The sequence below is a fragment of the Bos taurus genome, chromosome 3 (genome assembly GCF_002263795.3).
Source record: "Bos taurus isolate L1 Dominette 01449 registration number 42190680 breed Hereford chromosome 3, ARS-UCD2.0, whole genome shotgun sequence".
In the NCBI taxonomy this organism is placed as follows: Eukaryota; Metazoa; Chordata; class Mammalia; order Artiodactyla; family Bovidae; genus Bos; species Bos taurus.
In genome coordinates this window covers 6,667,630-6,695,234 of record NC_037330.1, presented here as the reverse complement: position 1 = coordinate 6,695,234, position 27,605 = coordinate 6,667,630, and the positions used below count along the sequence as shown (strand labels likewise).

The 27,605-nt window shown below is 39.2% G+C and overlaps 1 protein-coding gene across 5 annotated transcripts in view; it reads left to right on the top strand.

Annotated features, from left to right (window-relative positions):
- Positions 1-23,938, top strand: part of DDR2 (discoidin domain receptor tyrosine kinase 2) — a 182,496-nt gene extending 158,558 nt beyond the window's left edge. For 3 of the 5 annotated variants that reach the window (XM_005203520.5, XM_024989442.2, XM_005203518.5), the window contains 4 exons: positions 1,823-2,014; positions 2,511-2,745; positions 4,616-4,765; positions 17,483-23,938. In XM_005203520.5, coding sequence (XP_005203577.1) covers positions 1,823-2,014; positions 2,511-2,745; positions 4,616-4,765; positions 17,483-17,617 — 712 coding nt within the window. In that variant the 3' untranslated portion in view covers positions 17,618-23,938. 5 annotated transcript variants of the gene reach the window in all.
- Positions 23,939-27,605: the final 3,667 nt, after the last annotated feature.

The following is a 27,605-nucleotide window of genomic DNA, read 5'->3' as shown; positions in this document are numbered from 1 at the left end:
TCCAGCAACCCCCCAAATGAGAAGCTACCTCTACTTGGAAAAGTACCCATGGACCTCAAAGCAAAAGGATCCACAGTCCTTTAGCAGTTTTCCAAACTGGCTAATAATCTCTTGGATCCTTTACTACATAAATTGCAGTTTCCAGCCACACTCCGTTGTTTGACAGCCTTTCCATTACAGTAATGGTGAGTTAATCCTCACCCAGACAGGCATGCTGGTTGAAAGCTGATTGAATGTGTCTCAGGAAAATCTGCACATCTGGGTAACATATGCATTTCTTCATTTGTGTTGGCTTGATTTGTCTCACTGATGTTCAAATTCAGAAAAAGTTTAGATTGCTATACCTCAAATTATCATAAATTTCAAGAATGGTGATAGGGTTTTATTAAAAGTCTTGCAATTGGCAGGATGTGGCATGAAGAAGAAAGAAAGTCAAGGGAACAGAACTGTGGTGGTTTTGGAATTTTAACTGTGAGAATTTCAATCTGAAGGATACTAATATGAATGAAAAGTGATATCCTCAGGTCCCATTGAAAGAAAGAATATTCCTGATATAAATATTAGCCCATGATTAGAGAAGGTGGCAAAAAGAAAGGAAAAAAAAAAAACAAAAACAAACTATGGGATGTGACAAAGCTTTTACCTGTTAAAAACATTTTTTTTAAACAATGTTGTGTTGATTTGTGCCATAGTTATACATGTATCCCTCCTTCTTGAGCCTCCCTTCTCACTCACTGTTTTTTGATGAGGTGTGATGTTCCATCTTTGCCCACTCCAATTAAGCAACAACGGATGGCTTAGGTTGTGTGCCCTCCCAAACCATGGACTCCCTTGCTTTGAGATTGAAGGAGGAATGAAAGAGGAGAGGTGTTGAAACCATATTGATTTTAAGGATTTTATATTGACTGGTATGACTCCCAGTCCAGGATTGCTAGAAAACTCCTAGGAGACGTACAACATGTCTATTACAATAGTTTTGATAATGTGGGCTAGTGGTTTCACTCCCCCAAATATTGCTACTGGGAAGGTAGCCCGCTTTGTGATTCAAGGGTGGTCATCACCATCTACTCTAACAGCTATTAGTTTTGGCCAAGTGAGTACTTCTTTTGAAATGACTGCATTACCACCATGAACTTTAAACTGCTCAATTTTGAACAGGTTACTAAATGTGTGTTGTGATTGTCTGCTGGTACACTCTGCATTAAAAGAAGCCAGCATGGGACAATAAAAAATTATCAGATAAACCAGAGGATGGTTATTTATTTTCATAAAAAAGTGCCTTAGCTTTATTTATAGTGACTCCATGGCTTTTAAAAAAGGGAAAGAACCCAGTGCACTTAAGGTATAATTTTCAGTTGAAGGTTTTATTTTTAAGACTAGTTTTTAATAACCTCCATTTGATTTAGCAAATATTAATCATATGAGTTTGAGTGAACTCCAGGAGTTGATAATGGACAGGGAGGCCTGGCATGCTGCGATTCATGGGGTCGCAAAGAGTCGGACACGACTGAGCGACTGAACTGAACTGAACTGAACTGAATCACTTTCTATGTGGCAGGGCTTTTGTTGGATACTAAGGGTGCAAATGTGAATGACATGGTCCATATGCCTCCAAAATTACAGTTGAATAAGGGTTTATCATATTCCAGGATGAGTAGAATGAGACAGTTTCCAGGAAGCAATTTCTCTGTTCTCACAAAGGTTATCCAAAGGAAAAGAAGACTAGTATAATGGGCAGGACTAGACTTTGCTGTGTCTTCTCCCACTTCTTGATTCTAACTCTGGCAACCTCTGGGTTTATCTACGTCTGTGTCCTTCAAAGGAATGATTTTCTCAAGGAGATAAAGATCATGTCCCGGCTCAAGGACCCAAACATCATCCGTCTCTTAGCTGTGTGCATCACTGAGGATCCTCTTTGCATGATCACTGAGTACATGGAAAATGGAGATCTCAATCAGTTTCTTTCCCGCCACGAGCCACCCAATTCTTCCTCTGCCAGTGTACCCACTGTCAGGTAAATAAGCTGAGTCTTCCATCTCTTTCCTGGGTTCATGAGACAAAGATGGGGAGCAGGGAGCTTTAAAGTTCATCATTGTTCTTGTATGGTAGGGGATGATGTTGTTCAGTTGCTAAGTTGTGTCTGACTCTTTGCGACCCCATAGACTGCAGCACACCAGGCTTCCCTATTCTTCACTATCTCCCAGAGCTTACTCAAACTTTTGTCCATTGAGTCAGTGATGCCATCCAGCCATCTCATCCTCTGTCATTCCCTTTTCCTTCTTCCCTCAATCTTTCCCAGCATCAGGGTCTTTCCCAATGAATCAGGGGATGTTAGTGTGCAGGGAATAACAGAGCAGCTGTGCTTTGGGGGAAAGTAAAGAGATAAATGAGGAATAGAGAAGGGATGCTGAGTTGGAACCCCAGTTTTTTGGTACCAACTGTAGAGTATGTACCTTCCACAGCTTCTTGTTTCCAGAGGCTACTTTCTCTCTTCCTTTGTATTTCCTCAGTTATGCCAACCTGAAGTTTATGGCTACCCAGATTGCATCTGGTATGAAGTACCTTTCCTCACTTAATTTTGTTCATCGAGATCTGGCCACACGAAACTGCTTAGTGGGTAAGAACTATACCATCAAGATAGCTGATTTTGGAATGAGCAGAAACCTATACAGTGGTGACTACTACCGAATCCAGGGCCGGGCAGTGCTCCCGATCCGCTGGATGTCCTGGGAGAGCATCTTGCTGGTGAGTTTCCTGTTTTTGAGCTCTGCCCTAGCAACCAGCACATAGGCAGGTGCACAGGGCATGTAGAGGTGCGCCAGAGACAGCAGGAGACAGACCATGAATAGACTTTAATGTTTTCTCTGACCTGAGATGACTTACTTTGGTCCTAATCATTATTTTTTAACACTTGCCTATTTCTGCTGATAAAATGTAAAATGCTTACTATAGAAAATTTGGAAAGAAAGGTTAAAAATATACCTGGAATGATAAGAAATTTAGTATGATTTTTTTTTAATCTCTACCTTTCCCATATTATTGATCTTAATTTGGGGTATTAAAATTTTGTCATTTAAAGAACTGTTATCCACACAAAATATTTTTTGTATTAATTTCATAACCATATTTCTAATTAATTATTTTGTTTCTATTTCAATGATTATCATCATTTACTTTTTAAGTTCCTCATTCTTTGCTTTTGTAATTTTTATTCAGCTTTTGGTATTCTGAATCACAAGTGAATAATTCTTTTTCTGAATGCTTCTCTTCTCTGACCATGCATATTTGAGGCAATTTATGCCACTTGGTTTTATGCCACTTAGCTGATTTATAGAATTATTAAACTTTAAACTTTTACTTCCTACGATGCTGAATACATGTAATTTTGTCTTTTGTCATTTAATATTCCAGAGAAAAGCCTGAAAGCAATCTAGTTTTTTTCATTTATTGTTAATCTGTTTGTTTCTTGTTCATATTCTTGTAGGATTTGTTAATTTTAAAATAAAAATTGTATAGTCATCCCTTTTCTCTCACCAAGATAACCACTATTAGTATTAATATTCTACTATATTTCCTTTGAGGATTTTTTCTATGCATGTATCTCTCTTAATATATGTATTATGTATACAAAATTATTTTACATATTGGAATGATACTATGCACATAAAATTCTCTCTCATTGGCAGTAAATATTCTTCAAAAACATGATTTTAATGGTTATATAATATTCCATTATAGATATATCCTGTAATTTAATGTCATAATAATTTGGTATTTTCCAATTTCCTTCAATTATAAATAATGCTGTAAGATATACCATTTTATATAAATCATTATAAAGATTTTTATCATCTACATAGGTGAATCACATATTTTACCCCTTTCTAATGTGATTACTAAGCTTTGCTCCCTTTAAATGTATTTCATGGTGTTATAAAACATAATTAGACCGAGATTCAGAGGGTTTTGGTCCAACTCTCAGTTTTTCTATTATTAATGGTCTTATAAACCAGGGGATTTTAGTACACCTATGTTGTCTCACTTTTCTGATGTAAAAAGTAGGAATAAATATTATCTACTTCAGCACTGTGATTATTGAATAGAACATGTGCAAGTATTTAATGGATGTTGACTGCATCTGAATCTCACTGAGATCACTTGTCAGCCTGTCCTTCAAGACTGTGATGATCATTGAACAGGAACTACTCGAGGCATTCACACTGGATTCCTGTATCTCTAACACAGAGATATCTGGATCTCTTCCTGTTCTTGTTTTGCCTTTCCCGCGGGCATCTACCTGCGGCTGCCCTAGATCCTGGACTTTGACCTTCTAACTCTCAGCGGGAGAGTCAGGTAGCTTATGGCCACATCCTCTTCAGTCCTTGGATCTCATCTGCAAGAGAAGCAGACCTCAGTAGAGATCCTGAGGGTGAGAGACGGGTGGAGGCTGGCATTGAAACAACTTCCTATTGTCGTTTTCAGATTCCCAGTGCATATCTTGGCAGTTCCAGTATTCCTTGCCCTGTGTAGTGAAAAACTCCATTTTATGACAATCTCTCTGCTCTTGTCATACACAGATTATTCTGACTTTCTCCTCTTTTTCTTACTTAAACAGGGCAAATTCACCACAGCAAGTGATGTGTGGGCCTTCGGGGTGACTCTGTGGGAGACTTTCACCTTTTGCCAGGAACAGCCCTATTCCCAACTGTCAGATGAACAGGTCATTGAGAATACTGGAGAGTTCTTCCGAGACCAAGGGAGGCAGGTGAGAGCTTCTGGGGGTGGAGAGATGTGGCCTTGGGTGCTCCCGAAGGTGAGAGAAAGAAAAGTCCTGATCTAACAGGATAGGCCTGAGCTGGAAGACGGGCTACCTGGATGATAGTCATATTTCACTAGTTATCCAGGTGATGTGAAAGACCAAGGTCCTCCCTAGGCATCCATACACTCTACTTTATCCATGGATCAACCCACTGGTCACTGGGGAGCATGAGGGGGTCCCATCAGGCTTCTGCATAACTCAAAGATGGTGGTGGTGGTGGTGGTGGTTTAGTCACTAAGTTGTGTTCTACTCTGTGCGACCCCATGGACTGTAGCCTGTCAGGCTCCTCTGTCCATGGGATTCTCCAGGCAAGAATACTGGCTGGGGACCATTTACTTCTCCAGGGGACCTTCTTGACCCAGGGATTGAACCTGGGTCTCCTGCATTGCAGGTTGATTCTTTACCAACTGCTTCCCCTCCCCACACTTTATGTCCACCTGCCGGGGTCCAGCCCCGGCTGATCCAGGGAGTTCGAAGCGGGGACGGCGTCAGCGAGGATCAGGATACAATAGCTTTGATTAGATATTAATTAAAGATATAAAGAGTAATAGAATAAGGACAGCTCAGTAGGAAAATTCAGTGGAGAAAAGAGGCTGAGTAGCTTGGTTTACGCAGGAGACCAATAAAACTTCAAGACAAGAAGTTTGCACCACTTACGTAGGCCGCAGGCATCCTTCTGTTCTCCGGAAGGAGAGACACTGAGGCCTCCCCAGTCGGATCTTAGAAGCCCAGGCATAATTAGTAAGCATGGCGGGTTCCACACTCCAGATGGAGACTCAGCCAGAGTGAGAGAGAGAGAGAGAGAGACATGGGGAGACCTGTATTTCGAGAAACTGATCCCAATTCTTTATTTTCCATGGTCTACTTTTATATACTGAGATGTTATGCAAAAGTCACGCGGGGTCAGCAGTCCTGACTTTTATCAAAGTCAGGTGCTTCATACAAATGTATACAGAGGTCTTAGGGGTGTTACATCATCTTCTGGCCAGGGGGGCCTGCTGGCAATTTAGGACCTCTCCTTGTGACAGTGGTCAGTCAACAAGAACACTTTTTTCTCCAAGGGTGATTATTCTTAAAACAGATGCCACCCAAATAAAGTTACATTCCTATAGGGTGAGGGTGTAGTGGGTTTTAGTTAAGGAAAGAATTTACTTAGCCTAAGGTCTAACGTGATTAATATCAAAGGTTAATACTTATTTCTTCTATATATTCATTAATGTGTGTAAGGGCAGGGGATGTGGAGACTTAGCAACAAACATTGGCTCAACAAATGAAAAACCCTTCACCAATACAATTTCTAATCAGCCCATTATACTTATACTAATAGTTTTCTAACTTTTCTAAGGAACTTGTTTTTAGAAGGTTTAAAGTATCTCGTGCCTCTCACGGTTGGGAGGCTGTGAACAATCACATGTGGCCAGACAAGCCTGTCAGGCAGGCTAGAGAACCTTCAGAGGAGTTTGTAGGTTGAAACACTCCTGTCATGCCCAGGAATTATTATTAACTGGAGCTCTAAGTTAACTCCTTCTCTGAAAGAGGTGGTGGGGGACAGCCCCCCGTAAAGTCAGAGGTGTAGGTGAGAGCACAAAATAGTAAAGTAGGCAGGCTCTAGTTATGGGAGTAGATGCTCGAGGATTTCCAGGGGGACTCCTGAGGCTCGATCCCGCCTTTGCGTATGTCGAGCCTCCTTCCTCATGACCTTTGCCACGGGCAGAGTACCTCACTCTGGCCCCCAACATCTCCCCCTTTTTTATTTCTTAAAACAACCAGATGCAACTCAGTCACGAGCTTGCGAATGCTCTGCCGAAGAATCCTGACAATACAAGGAAGAATGATTATGAGAAGCAAAATTAGATCTAAAGATATTAGACAGAATGTTTTTTCCAGAAATAAAGTTAGAGAAGGTGTGAAATAAGTCATTAGCTGCTCCAGCGGCGGTAAAATCCAGTCGAGAGTGTTCCAGGGTCTGTATTTGATTATGAAATTTCCCTAAGTCCAGGCCAATGTCAGAGCTGTTCCAAACACCTGAGATATGATTTTTGATTTTTTCCCATTCATAATCTGTCTTGTTTACCATCAAAGATGTCACACATATCCACCGGTAATCAGCGTGGCATGACAGAGCCATTTTCGCTTTTAAAGCCTGTAACTCAGTTCCAATATGCGTTATTGCTTCTTCTAAGGCGTCTACTCTCATCTCCAATTTTCTATCTATAACTTCCTGTGTTGCTAGAGTTAAAGAGACATTTTTAGACATAGTATCAACATATTGAGCAGTATGCACTTGTTGAGTCAATGATATTGCTGCCACAGTAACAGAAACAATTGCTGCTAGCTGATATTCCTAAAATAAGTAAGCCCACAAATCGCCGTTGTCGCATTAAATCTTGTAGTTGTTGTAATACAGCAAGACCATAATTAACATATCAGTAAGTGGTTATATCATAAGATAAGGTGGACGTTGTAACACTACAAAGGAGCAAACATTATATTGAGGGTTTAAACAAGATGAGAGCATGCATTGTTCACAAGTCGTTACATTGGGTCCACCAGTGAAAGTCACACGTACATTAAATTTTCCAGAATCGTTGGTAAAGAGAAAAACATAAGGAGAGGGTAGACAAGCCAAAACAGAATAAGTAGAATTATTTTCTGGTTGGAGTTCGTGCTGCAACAGCCCTGTCCAGTCTCGCCGGGATCTCGATGTTTATCTTGCCTCCCCTTCTGGCGGGCTCCTCTTTTGTGATCGAAGCAATGGGGGAACTGGATGTCTGGGGGTCTACAACATGGCGAATCAGCCTGTCCCGGATCTAAATTGGAGAATCTGCATCCTGTGGAAAAATACAAGTGCATCCTCGACCGCTAGTTAATAATGGGTCAGGACCCTTCCATTGTCCTGAGAGGAGGTCCTTCCATTTGACCAATGGTTTTGCATTCAATTGCTCTGGGCACCAATGGCGAAGCGTTGCAGTAGCTCCGGCCGAATTGGCATTTAAAATATTTATTACAATAAGAACATATTGCAAAATTTGATGGGGAGAGCTATACTTAAACTCCCCTTCTTTTAATTTTTGAATTTGAAGCTTTAATGTTTGATGTGCTCTTTTCACAATGGCTTGTCCCTGGGGATTATAAGGGATGCCTGTATTGTGTTTAATTTGAAACTGTAAACAAAATTCCTGAAAAGACTTAGAAGTATAAGCAGGAGCATTGTCAGTTTTCAGAGTTTTGGCAGGCCCAAATATGAAAAACAAGTAAAGAGATGTTGTATCACATCTTTAACTGCCTCTCCGGTACGAGCAGTTGCAATAATAATGTGATAAAAGGTATCTACAGTTACATGAACAAAAGACAGTTTTCCAAATGAAGAGACATGAGTTACATCCATCTGCCAGAGTATGTTAGGTTTGAGACCATGAGGATTAACTCCCATAGGTAGACTATTATAAACAGTGGGGCAGTGTAAGCAAGAACTCACAATCTCTCGAGCAGTCTCTCTGGGAATTTGGAATTGATATCTTAAGGCAGTAGCGTATTGATGATGAAGTGAGTGAGAGGCTCTGGCCTCCTCAATCACAGTAGCCACTGTATTTCTGGTTAACAAGTCAGCCAAATCATTAAAGGCATTTAAAGGGCCAGGCAATCCGGAATGAGCCCGAATGTGTCCAATGAAAAATATTTTATTTCTTTTCCAAATTTGTTGCTGTAAATTACTTAACAAATGAAATATGGTAGTTTTATTTTCAGGCAAAACCGCAGTTTCAATGTGTGGAAACAACCTGACAATATACTGAGAATCAGAATAAAGGTTAAATTCTTCATCTGCAAACATAGCAAAAGCCTCTATGACTGCTGTTATTTCAGCTCTTTGAGCTGAAGTTTCCTGTGTTTCTAAAAACTTTTGGTGATTTTTAGTGACTATGGAGGCTTTACCGTTTGCTGACCCATCAGTAAAAACTATCTGAGCATTTGGAATAGGAGGTTGTTTACATCTGACAGGAAAAATAACTGGATGTCTGGATATAAAATTCAGCAAAACATGCAAAGGTAAATGATGCAGAATTTGACCACAATAATTTCTGATGGTAATCTGCCAGTCCTCATCAAACATTAGAAGAGCATCAGGTTGTTCTTTATTATATGGAATTACAATTTCTGATGGCTCTTTAACAAGTAATTTAATGTTCCGCTTTTTTTCCTTTAGTATCAAAGTAGCTATCAATCCTGGATAAGAAGCCGCTACCTTTTTAGCTTGGGCGGGGAGATGGACCCATTCTAGGGGGCCGTTTTGCCATAAAACCAATTTCTGGCTACCCCAATTACACCTATGGGGGTTTTATGGTAAAGGAATTGTCAAGCAGTTGTCAATTTAATTGTTTAAATTTTTAAAATTTACATTTCAACAACATAAATTTAGAGATATGTTAATTTAGGTCTAATGTTTAGTTTAGGTCTCTGTATAAATTTAAATAATAAATGTATAACCTCCTTATCTCATTTTGGTATACAGATATATCTAAATGCAAAATGTATTTATATATGTATTTATACATGGCAACAAGTATAAACTTATTGACATAATCAATATACTTGAATTAATCTTTATAATTAATATGTTAATTAATATATATTACAGCAATACAACACGTACACAGCTAATACCAACCAACACAAACCAATGTACTACAATAATGTCACACATATATAATATAATTATACAGTATATAGAACATATATCATCACAGCACATCAATCCATACCAATTAATATCAGCCACACACACATTATATTACTGCAATATACATTTAATTATACAGTATATGTATAATATGCATATATAGTATACATATTAATTATATACAAATTAATTAAGTATAGATCTATAAATAGAATTAGGTATACCTTTATTATATTTTATTTATACCCATATCTAATTAGGCAAACTGCAATTAGGCAAATATATTTATATTATGTATTTATAATAATATATATAGTATTGTTAATTGCACCGCCTGTTGATAACTAAGAAATTGAGAAAACCCTTCTCTGAGTATCTCCTATTTGAGACAGCATGTCCCTCCCCCATAGGGTAAAGGGGAGCGTAGGAACTACATAGGGTTGGAAAGTTCCACAGGTATCCTCAAACTGCCAATCTAACATTTTTGAACTTTTAACTACTGTGGGGGCTTGAGGGCAAATGAAACAAAATTTGACCCCTGAAATCTATCAGGGCAACTTGCCAATCATCACTATTTTGTAAAAGACTTGCAGTTGATCCTTATTGAATGGAATTACTATATTTGCTACTTCTTTTCTAAAAAGTTCCACACTTCTTTTTTCCTCCTTTTATAATTAATTGTGCCACCAAGCTGGGATAAGATAAAACTATTTTTCTTGGGGTCACTGGTAGATGGAACCAATGGGCCTTTTTGTCACAAGCACCCTGTAGGTGTATGTTTTGTGGCAAGAATAATTTAATCTCATCTTTTGGTAATATTAATCTTAATTAACTGATCATGTAAAGTCTCATCTACTTTAACAAGAACCGACTCTGTCTCATTAGTCAACTTTCTCTTAGAACTGGAATTAGGATCGCTTTTTAAGCAATCAAACAAAGGCTTTAAATCTGCAGTAGTCAGTTTTAAATGTGGGCGCATCCAATTAATGTCCCCTAATAATTTTTGGAAATCATTTAAAGTTAGTAAACAATCTTTCTGCAGCTTCAAAGGGGCATTGTCGGTTTTCAAAACTTTTGGCACCTAAATATGAGAAGCAAGTAAAGAGGTGTTGCACAACATCTTTATAAGCTTCTCCAGTTATTGTTTTGTAACCTAAATCTGGTCTATAGCTTTTTAGATGACAAGCTACCATCTAATCTTTGCTTGAATACCTCCAGCAATGGAGAACTCACTACTCTTCAAGGTTTTAAACTTTCCCTCACCTTTTTCTCTACAGCATTCCCACCCTGCACACCACTTTCTCTAATCTCACCAACTCATTTTCAGTAGTATGTGTGGGCGAGGAACTGGGCCAGTCTTCCCCAGCAATGTTAAAAGATGTCTGTTCCTGTGTCTAAAAGCCCTGACATTTTATTTTCTTGAATTAAAAGATCATTTAAAGGCCTTGGAGCTGTAATTTCCTGCACCCAAAAGGCTAGATCACTAAATCCAAATACTCTGTGGCTCCTAGCCTGAGAAGTCAAGTTTTTTCCTGTCTGATACTAAGGTAAAAGCAAAAGCTGTGTTACTCTTTGACCTTTATTAATTTGCACAGTTTTGGTAGGCAGCGAGGTCAAGACTTTAATTTCCCAATATAATCAGAATCTACTGCAGGATGCACCACCGAAATTTCTTTTCTTTTTTTTTTTTTTAAGAAAGCGAGCTACGCCCTAGCACAAATCCTACAATGCCCTCAGGTAGGGGGCCAGCCACTCCTGTTGGAATTGGAGTAACCGGTTAGACAGGGGTTAATATTGTTGCTAAATCCCCTTTTCTCTTAGCCTGGGTGAGACCCCCCCTGAGGGGGTTTTCTCCAAGGAGCACGCTCTGCATATTGTGCATGCAGTCTGTTTTAAAAGCTCCACTGTTTAAAAAACTTTTTATCTTTTTCAGGCTTAGGCAACACTTTGAGAGGCTTTGGGGGCAAAGTGGGGAACTTTTGGGCCCTGGAAGGCACAAACGGAGTCGGCGGCTATCGCCCCAAATCAGAAAGTGGTGGATAAGTTTTTTTTAAAAGCTTGCGCAGAGGGGGAGGTAGCTCGCCAGGGCATCTGGCCACAATGTCCTGTAAGTCCTCTCCTCTCTCCTCTGCTGACTTTTTCTTCCTTCTTCTCTTTAAATCTTTCTCAAGTTTTCTTTCCCTCATTCTATCTTTTTTCCTTCCTCTTCTCTTCTCTTTTACTTTCTATCATTTCCTTCTTGTTTCCCTCTTTCATTCTCCCTTCTTCCTTCTTACTGTCTCTCTCTCTCTCTCTTCCTCTCTTTCTCTCTGTATCTCTTTTTCTAAATTCCTTTCTTCCTTTCTCTATCTTGCTGCGTTCCCTGATTCCTTTCTTCTCCGTTCCTCTCTCCTTTTCACTCTTTAGCTCTTTCTCTATTTTCTTTCCTTTTTTCTTTTTCTTTTTCACTTTTTTTTCTTTTTTCTTTTTCTTTTGCTTGGGTGAGGCCCCCCGAGGGGATTTTTCTGCAAGGAGCAGGCTCCGTATATTGTGTATTTTTTAAAAGCTCCTTTCTTTAAAAAGAAAACTTTTTTTTTATCTTTTTCAGCCTTAGGCAATGTTCTGGGAGGCTTTGGATGTAAACTGGGGAATTCCTAGGCCCTGGGAAGTGCAAGCAGAGGTGGGGTAGTTGCCTTAAATCAGAAATTGTTGGATAAATTTTTAAAGGTTTGTGTAGAGGGAGAGGGGGCTCGCCAGGGCACCCGGCCGCAGCATCCTGTAAGCCCTCTCCTTCCTCGGGAGGTAGAGCACAGTCTCCCTCCTTTTCTTCATCAATGGCAGAAAATATGATCTGCGCAGAAGGTGGAGACCCACTACCATCCACCGCTATAGCCTCTCCCATAGCTTATCCCACAGCCTCATGACAAGGATCCAGAACATTTTTAATCATATTTATAGGATAAGTGTTTAGTTGTTTTTTCACCTTCACCCAAGTATCTAAATTAACAGTACCCTCTTTAACAGTTTTCAGTGTTAGCCATGTCAGAAAGTTAAGTATAATAGAAGATAAACATTTTAGCTTTCAAAAGATCAGGCTGTTCTTTGGCCTTTTAACTTCAGAAACCGTTTTTTCTCTCTAACTCTAACTCTTTAACACTTTCAACTCTTCCCACTCCTACTCGCCCTGTCTATCCTACAGGGGGGTCCGTGGTACCCTGAGTGGGGTCCTAGCCATCCCTAACACTGGGGGAACAACAGGGCTGATGACCCTAATCGTTCCGAGGGAGGAGCAGTAGGGCTGATGACCCAAACTGTTCCGAGGGGGAACAACAGGGCTGATGACCCAGATTGTTCCGAGGAGGGGGGCAATAGGGCTGATGACCCTAATTGCTCTGAGGGGGAAAAATAGGGCTGATGACCCAAATTGTTCTGGGGAACCTACCTTCGAATTGTCTGTCTTGGACGCCACCTGCCGGGGTCCAGCCCCGGCTGATCCAGGGAGTTCGAAGCGGGGACGGCGTCGGGGAGGATCAGGATACAATAGCTTCAATTAGATATTAATTAAAGATATAAAAAGTAATAGAATAAGGATAGCTCAGTAGGAAAATTCAGTGGAGAAAAGAGGCTGAGTAGCTTGGTTTACGTGGGAGACCAATAAAACTTCAAGACAAGAAGTTTGCACCACTTACATAGGCCGCAGGCGTCCTTCCGTTCTCCCGAAGGAGAGGAGACACTGAGGCCTCCCCAGTCGGATCTTAGAAGCCCAGGCATAATTAGTAAGCATGGCGGGTTCCACACTCCAGATGGAGACTCAGCCAGAGTGAGAGAGAGAGAGAGACATGGGGAGACCTGTATTTCGAGAAACTGATCCCAATTCTTTATTTTCCATGGTCTACTTTTATACACTGAGATGTTATGCAAAAGTCACGTGGGGTCAGCAGCCCTGACTTTTATCAAAGTCAGGTGCTTCATACAAATGTATACAGAGGTCTTAGGGGTGTTACATCATCTTCTGGCCAGGGGGGCCTGCTGGCAATTTAGGACCTCTCCTTGTGACAGTGGTCAGTCAACCAGAACACTTTTTTCTCCAAGGGTGATTATTCTTAAAACAGACGCCACCCAAATAAAGTTACATTCCTATAGGGTGAGGGTGTAGTGGGTTTTAGTTAAGGAAAGAATTTACTTAGCCTAAGGTCTAACGTGATTAATATCAAAGGTTAATACTTATTTCTTCTATATATTCATTAATGTGTGTAAGGGCAGGGGATGTGGAGACTTAGCAACAAACATTGGCTCAACAAATGAAAAACCCTTCACCAATACAGTTTCTAATCAGCCCATTATACTTATACTAATAGTTTTCTAACTTTTCTAAGGAACCTGTTTTTAGAAGGTTTAAAGCATCTCGTGCCTCTCACGGTTGGGAGGCTGTGAGCAATCACATGTGGCCAGACAAGCCTGTCAGGCAGACTAGAGAACCTTCAGAGGAGTTTGTAGGTTGAAATACTCCTGTCACGCCCAGGAATTATTATTAACTGGAGCTCTAAGTTAACTCCTTCTCCAAAAGAGGTGGTGGGAGACAGCCCCCCGTAAAGTCAGAGGTGTAGAGGAGAGCACAAAGTAGTAAAGTAGGCAGGCTCTGGTTATGGGAGTAGATGCTCGAGGATTTCCAGGGGGACTCCTGAGGCTCGATCCCGCCTTTGCGTATGTCGAACCTCCTTCCTCATGACCTTTGCCATGGGTGGAGTACCTCACTCTGGCCCCCAACATCCACTGTCTGCTTTGCATTATATGTATTTTTGATATTAGGTAGCTTTTTACTTGGAGAAGGCAATGGCACCCTACTCCAGTACTCTTGCCTGGAAAATCCCATGGACGGAGGAACCTGGTAGGCTGCAGTCCATGGGGTTGCTAAGAGTCGGACACGACTGAGCGACTTCACTTTCACGCATTGGAGAAGGAAATGGAAACCCACTCCAGTGTTCTTGCCTGGAGAATCCCAGGGACAGAGGAGCCTGATGGGCTGCTGTCTGTGGGGTCGCACAGAGTCGGACACGACTGAAGCGATTTAGCAGCAGCAGCAGCTTTTTACTTAGCACTAAAAAGTTGCATATTAATTAATCAAATGTTATGCTATTCATTTCCAAAGAAAATGTTGTTTTATCATTTAATGGAAATTTTAAATACTAATAATCTCTGGGATTTAATTTTTCTTATTTATTTTGTAACTGCTTGTTAAAAGGGTCCATCATCTTCACTTTTACTAAATCATGCTAGAGAGTCAAATATATTTTGACCAACTACTAAATGGTTGAATAATAAAATTAAATATTTGAATGAAGCCAAGACCAAAGCCTAATATCACCATCATATGCTTAGTAAGCTTCTTACCTATAAGTTTAAAATATTGATAAAAGTTTATTTAATTCAACATATGAACAAACTAAGCATAATTCACTAAATTTGTATTTTATAACAGTTTACAATTTTTTTTGTATTTTATTTTATTTTTAACTTTACAATATTTTATTGGTTTTGCCATATATCAACATGAATTTTAATTACTTTAAATTTTATTGTTAAAATTTCAGTATTCAAATTTTGAAAGTTTGACATTAGAATGTAAGCACAATAGTTATGCATCACTATCAGCTGCTAGATGGATTTATGGACTCTACTCATGTGATCTAATTTGTATTCAAACAGCATTGTTAATGTCACCAACTTGTTGAACATAGCAGATAAAGTGCAGGAGAAAACTTTTCAGTAACACAAATTCTAGAAAGAATCTTATCCTTAGGGCTCATAGCTTAGACAAATCTTAAATCTTTCATAGTCAATTAAAAGTGCTTGGGAGTCTATAATAATAACTCCAGTAATTTTAAAATGTATTTGACATTTTTTGTTTTCAATTTGTTTTTACAAATTGTAAAGAATTCTCAGAAAGCACTTTTCTTGAAATCCCATGGTCAAAATGAAATTAAATAATTAAAAATTAAATACAGTTTTAAAAGCTTATGTTATTTGATGTTATGAAAAGTAAAATACTATCAACATAATGAGAATTATTATAAAATATAACTTTATTTGCCAAGTTTATACAGCTTTGAAAAGGGCAAATGATTTATTTATCATTTCATTTTATTGATATCTGTTGGCTCAAAACAGATATATTTTTTCTAAAATTATTTAGTGAACACCCTAGATAAGGCTTAACAGTTTTAAGTTTCACAAGTAGTATATGAGAGTGTCTGTTATCCTATATCCTTTATAATAATAGTAATATTTCTTTTAAATACTTACTATTTTGTAGCCATAGTCACTTCTAACACTGAGTTAAGGTTTGTCAGATCTTATTATATATTCAAATAGAAGCCAGAGGTATTTGTCTTTTTACTTTTTGATTAAGAATTGATGACAGAAAACTCCTTGGCATTGGTCTTAGCAGTGATTTTCTGGATTTGACAACTAAAGCAAAGGCAATAAAGCAAAAATAAACATGTGGGACTACATCAAACTAAAAATCTTCTTTATAACAAAGGAAACCATCAAAATGAAAAGGCAAACTACCAAATTGGAGAAAAATTTGTAAATCATATATCTGATATGGGTTAATATCCAAAAAGCATAAAGAACTCATGCAACTCAAGAGCAAAAATCCCCCAAACCAGACAATTTTAAATGAGCAGATCTGACTAAACATTTTCCCAAAGAAGACAAACAAACAGATGGCCCATGAAAAGGTGCTCAACATCGCTAGTTATTGGGTTTCCCAGGTGGCACTAGTGGTAAAGAACCTGCCTGCCAATGCAGGAGACATAAGAGATGTGGGTCCAATCCCTGGCTCAGGGAGATCTCCTGGAGGAGGGCATGGCAGCCCACTCCAGTATTCTTGCCTGGAGAATCCCATGGACAGAGGAAGGAGCCTGGCAGGCAAGGGAAGTGAAAATCAAAACCATCATAAACCTCACACCTTTAGAATGGCTATAATCAAAAAGACAAAGAGCAACAAATGTTAGTGAGGACATAGAGAATAGGGAAGCTGCATGCACTGTTGATGGGAATGTAAATTGGTGCAGCCACTATAGAAAACAGTATGAAGGTTCTTCAAATAATTAAAGATGGAACCACCATCTGATCCTACCATGCATAATACAGGCTGGTCTAAATGTGGGAGAAGGCAATTTTCAAATGGTTCATTACTAACCAGCAGCAGATGTTGGACCTGTGATTCAAAGAGCTTAAGACATTTAGGTTTGGTTCAGGAATATGTCAGTATACAAGGTTTTAAAAAACATAGGTCAGGAAATGACAGCAACACATTACAGGTAAGCAGAAGATGACCTGGAGTCAATCTTGCTGGGTGGACACAGTAACTTGCTTTGAGAGTAGAGTCAAATACAGTTCTAGGTTGGAATTCAGGGCAGGGCTGTAGAGGGGTTAAATGTACAAATGTTGGTGAATCATGTAAAGAAGAAATCCAGTCTTCCCCCCTGGGGCCAGTACAGGAGAAGGAGAGCACAGAGAAAGCTATGGTTAAGAGCTACATGGATACATCCTGTGTCTCAGTGGCTCAGATTCCATTCTTAGCCAAGGAGCTAAGGCAACCAACATGCTTTCCGCCCTTGCCATAATTGGCTCAACCAAGATAAAGCTCATTGTGGAGAGGCCATAACTGGAGGATTAGGTGTTCTAATCACTTTCCAGTCAAAGACGTCTTCTTGCTTCAGTTTCATCTTTTGCATAATGGTAAGCAAGTTAGCAGGCACGCATGCACAGGATGGCCCATCAGGAAGTTTTGCTCTGCAGACTTGGAAAAGACAAAGAGAACGGAAAGGGGATTGATATGATGTAAACTTCTTGTGAAGAAGAAGGAGAGACACCACACCCATTTCAGTTATCAAGTCCAAGAAAGTGGGGAGTGGGAAAATCATACTGTGATGCAGTGACCTTTTCTCCACCCTCTCCTAATATTCTCCTCTTTTGTTCATTTTTTGTTTCCAAAGACTTACCTCCCTCAGCCTGCCATTTGCCCTGACTCTGTGTATAAGCTGATGCTCAGCTGCTGGAGAAGAGACACCAAGCACCGGCCCTCTTTCCAGGAAATCCACCTTCTGCTTCTTCAGCAGGTGGACGACTGATGCTGTCAGAGCCTGGCAACAGGTCCTCCTCACAAGCCCCACCACTCACCCTCACTTAAGCCACTCCATCTGGACACTGAATGGACCTGGGAGACAGAGGCTTGTTTGTCTTTCTCTCTTTCTGTCCCTCGTCTTCCTCCACTCCACTGCCCGACTCTCTACCCCTGACACATATATACTTTTTTTTTTACATTAAAGAACTAAAAAAGAAAAAAAAAAAAAAGCCTAGGACAGATAAAATCTAGTAAAGAATCTTACTTGATATACGTAAAGTATTGGATAACAAAGGCTAGATAATTTAGATAATTTATAAAGGATAAATATGCTCGTGTTTATGAATGTGCAGATTCTACAATGTTATTTTCCATGTCTCCTTTTAAAAAGTGATTTCTGAAAGAAAAACTTGAAGAATACTAATGTCTTAGGAAATATGAGACTAGGCATAGGGAAAACATTTGGTAAGTGTGGAGAATCTGATGAAATGGTATTCAGTAACTAGTCACCTATGGTTTGATTTCCTAATTTGGCCTGTAGACATGCCTTACACTCTGCATTTTCCTCTCCTGGCAAAATAGATGTTACATGCTTGGAAAAAACTCAACTTACTGGAATGGTTATTTTGTTCATTCCTGGGCAGGGATGAGGGTTGAGATCTATATGCATAGGAAATACAGAGTATGTACATAGGAAAGAATATTTAGTGCAAGGGTTTGTGAACAGGGATTGTTATTTAAAAAAAAAAATGTGCCTCATTCATGGAAGTATTCTTAAATAGAGAATGGACACAGGAAAAGAGGTCAGTGGCAGACAGGTAACAGGTGAGCTGTTCATTTCTGCAGAGGGTCCTCCCCTTACCTTGTTCAGACATTTTCAGGTATGTGTTTTAGTGAGAGCCTGATTTTGAGTCAGTACAAACTGTTTTTTCTAAATCTTGATCATAGGCCCTTTGGCTCATCTCCTCCAAATCTTTCAGCTCTTTTAATGGATGAATGCTCTATAGAACCTATGGGCTGGGGATTAAATTTCTTAGGCATAAATCTGAAGGTCATGTACAATATGGAATAGATATGTTCTGAGTGTTTCCAAAGGGTTGACTGAGGATTGGTGAAAGGAAATTACAGGGAGATTGATTTTAACTCCCTATGAGGGAAAATATAGCCAGAGGCAGAATATACAAGGGCGAATGGACTGCCTCGAGAGCTGGGGAGTCCTTTGTCACTGAAGAGGTTGAGATACAGGCTGAAGACTAGGCAAGAAAGAGGTAGGGTTTCAGACATAATAAGTGGTTGTGGGAGATGATGTTTTATGTCCTTTTAACCCTAGGAGTTCTTGAGAGGAGCAGGTTGAGTGTGGAAGAGTCATCTGCTGCTACTGCTTGGGATTCACACTCTTGCCTTGGAGATGGTATGACCAGCAGAAAAAGAAAGCTTGAGGCTCTGGCTTCAGAATCCATGGATACTGATAACACTGTTAAATAAAAGTCCCCTCAGAACAGATTCTGAGCTTTCACACTCCACAGATCCTCAGATTCAGTAGGAAACAGGAATGAGATGGTCTTGAAGTCTCTTCCAGTTCTGATGTATTCAGACCTCAGTGGATAATTGAATCTACAATTGCTGCAGACTCAGTTGTCCAGTCATCTCCTGCTCTGAAAATTGTGGTCAGCAAAAGAGATCACGTGAAGAAGTCACGATAATAGTAGTAATAGGAACGCCTGCCACTGGCTCAGTGCTTTAAAGTTTATCATGTGTTTCTACATACTTTATCTCATTTGGTATCTGCAGGGCCAGACATGTTCTCATGTTCTTTTATACTTGGGACCTGCCACACACTCTGTCTTCTCAAGATCAGTAATAACTTCGTGTATTATTCATAGTTCCCCAGAGAAACAGAACTTTATATATATATATATATATATATATATATATGATTTATTATAACGAACTGGGGAATTGGGTTACATAATTATGGAGACTGAGGAGTTCCACAAAGCTGGTGGTGATGTACTTCTGAGAACCAGAAGGTCAAAGTTTTAAGTCCCAGTTGAGAGCAGAAGACTGATGTGTGAGCTCCAGTAGTCAGGCAGAGAGGGTAAATACCCCCTTACTTTTTTTCTTCTATTTAGGCCTTCATTGGAGTGGATGATGCCCACCCATGCTGGAGAGGGCAATCTGCCTTAGCTCACCAATGAAAATATTAATCTCACCTGGAAATACCCTTATAGAAAAACACCCAGAAATAATGTTTAATCTGGGTGCCACATGTCTCAGTCAAGTTGATGTATTAAAGTTAATCTTTCCATTTCAATAGAATCAAAGGGACTTGAAATCAGGGCCTGCAACTTGTTCTCCTTGATCCATGAACATCTGGCAGGGCTACATTCAGACCAGGCCATGACTTCCCATGTGGCAAGAGGAAATATGTATGTTCTCTTTCCTTTGTCTAATATCTTTCTACTTATTTCTTTTTACAATTCTGCCTCAAGCCACTGCATTGCATGATACCATAAAAAAAAAAATCATGTTTAAAATTAACTTAGTATGTCTAGATTTTCCTGGCCTTGAGTCATAGAGGTGATCTGTTTCAAGCAACTGGCAAATATATATTGTCATGTACAGTTATCTTTTTCTGAGATGAGGAAGATTCCATCTTCTGGCACTAAGACTTTTGTACTACAGACACAGTTTTAACTTCTCCCTTAGTCATACACGTTGAGTTCAGCAGCAGAAATCTAAGACAGCCATCCGGGTAAATGATCAAGGCTTAGAATCTAGAATTTAAAAGTAGGTGGACTTTTAAAAAAGAATGAAGAACTTTTAAAGAATAGACGAATGAAGCTAGGAATTATGTAGAAAAGGAGGTAGGAAAAGGGATGAGAAACTGTGGGGCCTTGTTACCTTTCTAGGAAGTCATCCTCTTCATGATATATGTGAAATGTTTTATGTCCAGCTTGTGGTTTGGGGTAGTAGATTTAAGTTTATACTTTTGCTAGTGAATGTGGTGATAGCTAGGTCCAAATCTTGATGAGCTGTCCAGACACATATGTGCTAAGAAAAGATCTGGAGCCTAAAGAGGCACCCAAGGGGAAATGCGATTTTAATGCTATGGAAACACCACTCGCAAGTGTACAAGACTGTATAGCAAAGGGCACCATATGAACGTGGAGCAATGAATGTGCATGTGACTGGATGGGGAGGCAGCTGCGGTTTAGAAAGGAGGCTGCATAATAAGGGGTGATAGAGAGAAGGATGGGGGAGGTAAGGGCAGCAAGACAGACACAGATGGTGCTGCTGAGAATCCATTCTGAAGCATGAAAGCCAATCTCTGAGGAGAACAGAAAAAGTAAGTGTCTTGAAGATAAAAGATAAATGTGTAAGGAGAGAGGGGAAATTCTGGATGATAGAGATGATTAAAAGTAGTCATTAAAAAATGAAAAGTGAGGTGCAGAGTATGACGTGGAAGGGAGCTTTTCAGAGTTTTAAGAAAAGATAAACCCATCAAGAATATAAAAACACATAAGCAACCACCAGGGAATGACCTTTTCATCTCATGGGATATAGGAGAGGGAGGCAGTTTGAACAGGGGTGTTCTAGACCACCTCCAGTGGCAGGGATCACATGGTGGTGAAAAGAGCTCAACTCTGTCTGAGCTGGACTTGGCTTTCCAAGTGCTGCTTTGGAAATGAAGACCAAGAGAGGAGTCGGGGAATTCATGTTAGCTCACCAGGCTCTGTCTTCCCCTCTTTGTTCATGTCACTGAAATCCACTTTAGATAATCCTCATCATTGTTGTGCCCAGAGCGGCCACAGGGAAACACTGGGACAACAGGCTTAGGTTAAACTAGATGAAATCTTGTTTGATATTGCACCAAGAGGTACATGCTATGTTGGAACCATGTATTTTTCTAGTATGATCCAGGCATCCCACAAGAAAGCCATGATGTGGGGCTAAGCCATTTGTTTAAAATAAAGGAGAACAGAAGAAAGGAAAGCGGTGAAGATGTTCCAAGGAAATAGTGTAAAACAGAATAACATCTGTTTTGTCCAAAGCTACAAAAATAAACGGAGAAAATCACAGTTAAGTCTTAGAGTACTCCCAATACAGAGCTATTAAGTCTTTGATCCTAAACTGAGTTTGTAGACCTGGAATTTGCCATCTTGCTCTTTTCAGTGAGATCTCTGATATCTGGCCGTGCTTATGATAGGTTTCTGAAAGATGTAGACCCAAATCTAGGCTGAATTTCCTTCTGAATTAAAATTTAACATTTTTATAGAAACAGATGAATGTCTTTTCCACTTGGTAAATGTCTTAGAATGCTAAATTGAGATAAAAAGAGACTGGAATGGTTAAAGGTTTTTAGATTTCTGGCATTTTGAATTCTCTGCTGCCATTAACTGCATTCCTTGGTAGCAAACATATGGAGGGTAATTGTTTGGTTTACGTATCTTTTTTTCCCCCCAGCTGTTATATTGAAATACTTTAAGACTCACAGGAAGTTGTGAAAATAGTTCAGAGTGGCCATTACCTAATAGCAGGATTTCCCATTGACAACATCTTATGTAATCATAGTCCAGTTTCAAAACCAGAAAATTGACATTGGCATAATACTAGTAACTAAACTACAGACCTTACTCAGATTTCACCAGTTGTTCACATGTATACATTTAGTTTCTGGATGCTTTTAACCCTTGCTGATTTGTAACCTGGTCTTGTTTGGCTGCATCACGAAAGACATTATTGGGATACAATTCTGTCAAATCCTAAAGAGGATATAACAAATTAACCTGTTCCTTTATCCAAAGTAATATCCTGCCTAGACTGTATCCATATTTTCTGACGAGTTCGGCTGTTCAGCATCTGAAACAATCCAAAAACAGCTTAGAAAAATCAGATAACACAAAGGACAGTAAGACCCACAGCTCACTAGCTAGGTATAGAAGGAAATTATAGATGGTTTCTGCAGTTCTTTCAAGTAGGACTTATATGGTGGCAAGGAGAGGACTTTAGAATAAATCAGTATTTTGATTAAGAACTAGGTGGCATTTCATTCTTGGCACCAGGAAGAGCTTTTGGAAGGAATAGAGTACAATGGTGGAGACTGTTATTGTGTGGTAAAACACTACTCTCGGAATATTAGAGAAGTTTCATTTACCTAAATGTCTATTCTTAAATGGAATAACAACCACATTGGACTAAATTAAGTACAGGTACAGCAGCAACCAGGCCCAGAGGTTCAGGAAGATAGGGGAGTCGAAGCTTTAGTTTTGTGGATTACAGTTTTGAGTTCTGTAATGGCATTTTTAAGCTGCCCTGTTTAAGGGTCACGAGATTATACCTGAGTTCACCTCTGCATACCCCACATCCTATAAAGTTCCTAACACATAGTGAGCACATCATAAATATTTGCTGAATTTTTTTTTGAATGAATAAAAGGTAGAAGCAGAAACTTGTCAACTGGCATAACTAGGGTGAATTTAGGTAGAATTGCTTTGCTGTAATGTAGAGGGTTTATTTTCAAATGAGGAAAGAGGAAAATGTGCCCAAACTTGTACATCCTCCATTTATATGTTTACTGATGTTGAAACTGATCTATGTAAATGTCTTATTCTTTGAGGTATTCAGACAGAAATGCAAGGTTCTTCTCTGCATGGTACCCCATCAAGAGCAGGTAGAGACTCCAGCCCCAAACCCAGCTCTTTTGGAACAAGATTTTTAGTTTCTCCTGCAAACACCTTGTCAACAACTTCTCAGGCCTCCAAAGGTGAAAGATGGGAGTCCCAGGCTAGCTCGTGCTTACCCACGTTCGCAACTGCATGTAAAGGAAGAATTTGTAAAGAGACTCGAGGGAAAGCACAAAGAGAGAAGGGAATCACTTTTGGTGAAAAACTTTCTTGAAAAGAGGCTTGGAGAGAAGTGCACGTTGATCAGATTACTACAAATGCACCAAGGGTTTGTAACCTAGCCTATTCATCTTATGTCCTTCACTGTTCATGATATCCTAGTCTTCTACCCCATTGTCTGGCAACTTTTTCTGAGGACCGAGTTTCTAAAGCAGTGTGGTGCACTCTTCCTATGAGGAGGAAACATCTGGGCTTTATTCTTCAAGCGTTGGAGGTTGATGTGTCCTGTCAAGGGGTAAAAATAGCAAATTGATTTTATTTCTGCTTAAAACTATCATAGTCATTCCAAAATAGAACGCATAAAAATTCTCTGTATTAGAAAAAGAAATGAGATACCAACTGTATATTGTCTTTATTTATTCTCTGTAAGTCTGTCAGGTGATAAAGTGTAAATAACAATGATTAAAGAAATATGCTACTGATGGATCCTTTTTTTCTGTGAAAATAGCACTGGTTCTGTGCTTTGTTACCATTACTCCTTATACCCTTATACCCTTTTTGGAGAAGTGATGGGGCATAGGACAGAGCTGAGAGATGTATGTGGTGCGGATGCCTTATTTGTTGAAGGAAATTCAACAGAGGGTTATTTACATAGGCTTCTGATATATTAATTGACTGTTTATTGAAAGAAAAGCATCTTGGCCCCTGGCATAGCCAAACCTACTAGAGATTGGTGTATGTTGTTAGATTAGTCCAGTTCTAGAGAACCTAGTCCAAAATTGGGTATCCTTTACTGTTCTGGCTACAGAGTTGTTTTGTTTAATACACAGAAATTGCTTCAAAATCCAAATATGGTCTGTCTCAAGACTTCCCACACATACAAAGAGCTACAAAAAACTATGATTAACCAGCACGCAGACTCAGTCTTCATAACAGACAGTAGGATGGAGCCACTCAAAACAACGTATGTCTTATCTGGTCCCTGAAGAATACATTTATATTTTAAAAATTTTGAGTAATATTAACTTATCTTTTTCAGTGATGGCCACAATATATAAGTGAAAGGATATAACCCCCCAGAGAATAACCAGAGGGCTCATGAAAACATACTCTGACCCCCCAGAGTTTCTGGTTTGGTTTCACAATTAAAGGCCAGGAGTTCAAGTATATATGTAATGACAGTAGGGTTGGAGGTGGAGGAGATAAAAAATAAACGGGAATAGCAGAGATGCTCAAAGAGGTACAGTTCTATTCTCAATACCTATTCCCAAAGTTTAAAGGTAGGTATAAGTGGTACATTTGGATCCACAGGTGATAAGCCATATATATATATTATTGGCTCAGACAGTAAAGAATCTGCCTGCAATGCAGGAGACCCAGGTTCAGTTCCTGGGTCAGGAAGATCACTTGGAGAAGAGTAGGGAATGGCTACCCACTCCAGTACTCTTGCCTGGAGAATCCAATGGACAGAGGAGCCTGGCAGGCTACAGTCTGTGGGGTCGCAAAGACTGGACATGACTGAGCAATTAACACTTTCATTTTCATATATTATGCCTATATCTGAATATATAATGTATTACTAAAGGCAGAGATTAGGTAGATATATTCCTAAGTATTTTATTCTTTTTGTTGCAATGGTGAATAGAATTGTTTCCTTAATTTCTCTTTCTATTTTCTCATTATTAGTGTATAGGAATGCAAGGAATTTGTGTGTTGATTTTATATCCTGCAACTTTACTATATTCATTGATTGGCTCTAGTAATTTTCTGGTGGAAAATCAATATAATGAAAATGAGTATGCTACCCAAAGTAATCTATAGATTCAATGCAATCCCTATCAAGCTACCAACGGTATTCTTCACAGAGGTAGAACAAATAAGTTCACAATTTGTATGGAAATACAAAAAACCTTGAATAGCCAAAGCAATCTTGAGAAAGAAGAATGGAACTGGAGGAATCAACCTGCCTGACTTCAGTCATCAAGACAGTATGGTACTGGCACAAAGACAGAAATATAGATCAATGGAACAAAATAGAAAGCTCAGAGATAAATCCATGCACCTATGGATACCTTATCTTTGACAAAGGAGGCAAGAATATACAATGGAGAAAAGACAATCTCTTTAACAAATGGTGCTGGGAAAACTGGTCAACCACTTGTAAAAGAATGAAACTAGAACACTTTCTAACATTATACACAAAAGTAAACTCAAAATGGATTAAAGATCTAAATGTAAGACCATAAACTATAAAACTCCTAGAGGAGAACACAGGCAAAACACTCTCTGACATAAATCACAGCAGGATCCTCTATGACCCACCTTTCAGAATATTGGAAATAAAGTAAAAAATAAACAAATGGGACCTAATTAAAATTAAAAGCTTCTGCACAACAAAGGAAACTCTAAGCAAGGTAAAAAGACAGCCTTCAGAATGGGAGAAAATAATAGCAGATGAAGCAACTGACAAAGAATTAATCTCAAAAATATACAAGCAACTCCTGCAGCTCAATTCCAGAAAAATAAACAACCCAGTCAAAAAATGGGCCAAAGAACTAAACAGACATTTCTCCAAAGAAGACATACAGATGGCTAACAAACACATGAAAAGATGCTCAACATCACTCATTCTTATCAGAGAAATGCAAATCAAAACCACAATGAGGTACCATTTCACACCAGTCAGAATGACTGCTATCCCAAAGTCTACAAACAATAAATGCTGGAGAGGATGTGGAGAAAAGGGAACCCTCTTACACTGTTGGTGGGAATGCAAACTAGTACAGCCACTATGGAGAACAGTGTGGAGATTCCTTAAAAAACTGGAAATAAAACTGCCATATGACCCAGCAATCCCACTGCTGGGCATACACACCGAGAAACCAGAATTGAAAGAGACACGTGTACCCCAATGTTCATCGCAGCACTGTTTATAATAGCCAGGACATGGAAGCAACCTAGATGTCCATCAGCAGATGAATGGATAAGAAAGCAGTGGTACATATACACAATGGAGTATTACTCAGCCATTAAAAAGAATGCATTTGAATCAGTTCTAATAATGTGGATGAAACTGGAGCCTATTATACAGAGTGAAGTAAGCCAGAAAGAAAAACACCAATACAGTATAATAACACATATATATGGAATTTAGAAAGATGGTAACAATAACCCTGTATGCGAGACAGCAAAAGAGACACAGATGTACAGAACAGTCTTTTGGATTCTGTGGGAGAGAGTGAGGGTGGGATGATTTGGGAGAATGGCACTGAAACATGCATATTATCATATGTGAAACAAATCACCAATCCAGGTCCGATGCATGATACAGGGTGCTTGGGGCTGGTGCATTGGGATGACCCAGAGGGATGGTATGGGGAGGAAGGTGGGAGGGGGGTTCAGGATGGGGAACACATATACCCGTGGTGGATTCATGTCAATGTATTGCAAAACCAATACAATATTGTAAAGTAATTAGCCTCCAAATAAAATAAATAAATTTATATTAAAAATTTTTAAAATAAAGACAAAAATTTAAAAATTAAAGACTGCTCTTTAATATTTTATCTAACAACTTAAAAGGCCATGCATTTTTTAACTGCTGATTAAAAACTAGTAAAATCAGTACTAGAAAACTGATTTATCTCCATTTATAATTTTATATTCATTTTGTATTTGAAAAAGAAATGCACACACATATTATCTTCTGGTCCTTGAGTCCTACAGAGCAATAACTTATTACGTATAGGCAGCATGTGACCTTTTGCTATCTAATGACATTGGTAAAATGCCACTCTCAACGTGGTTCTTGGCCACACTGGATGTAGATTTGAAGAAAAGACAGATGAAAGAGATCTACAAGAAAGGGTCCCATTGGCAGCTGTTTTTTTTTTTTTTTTTTTTTTGCCCCTGTTGCAAACCATAGGCAAGTTAGTTCTAGAGAGGACTGTAAGAAACCAGAACAAAGCTCTATTATGGAGGCATAAGATATCTTTATTTATTTTTGTCTCCCTAAGGACAATTTCCTGGAGAAGGAAATGGCAATCCACTCCAGTACTATTGGCTGGAAAATCCCATGGACAGAGGAGCCTGGTAGGCTACAGTCCATGAGGTCGCAAAGAGTCGGACATGACTGAGCGATTTCACTCT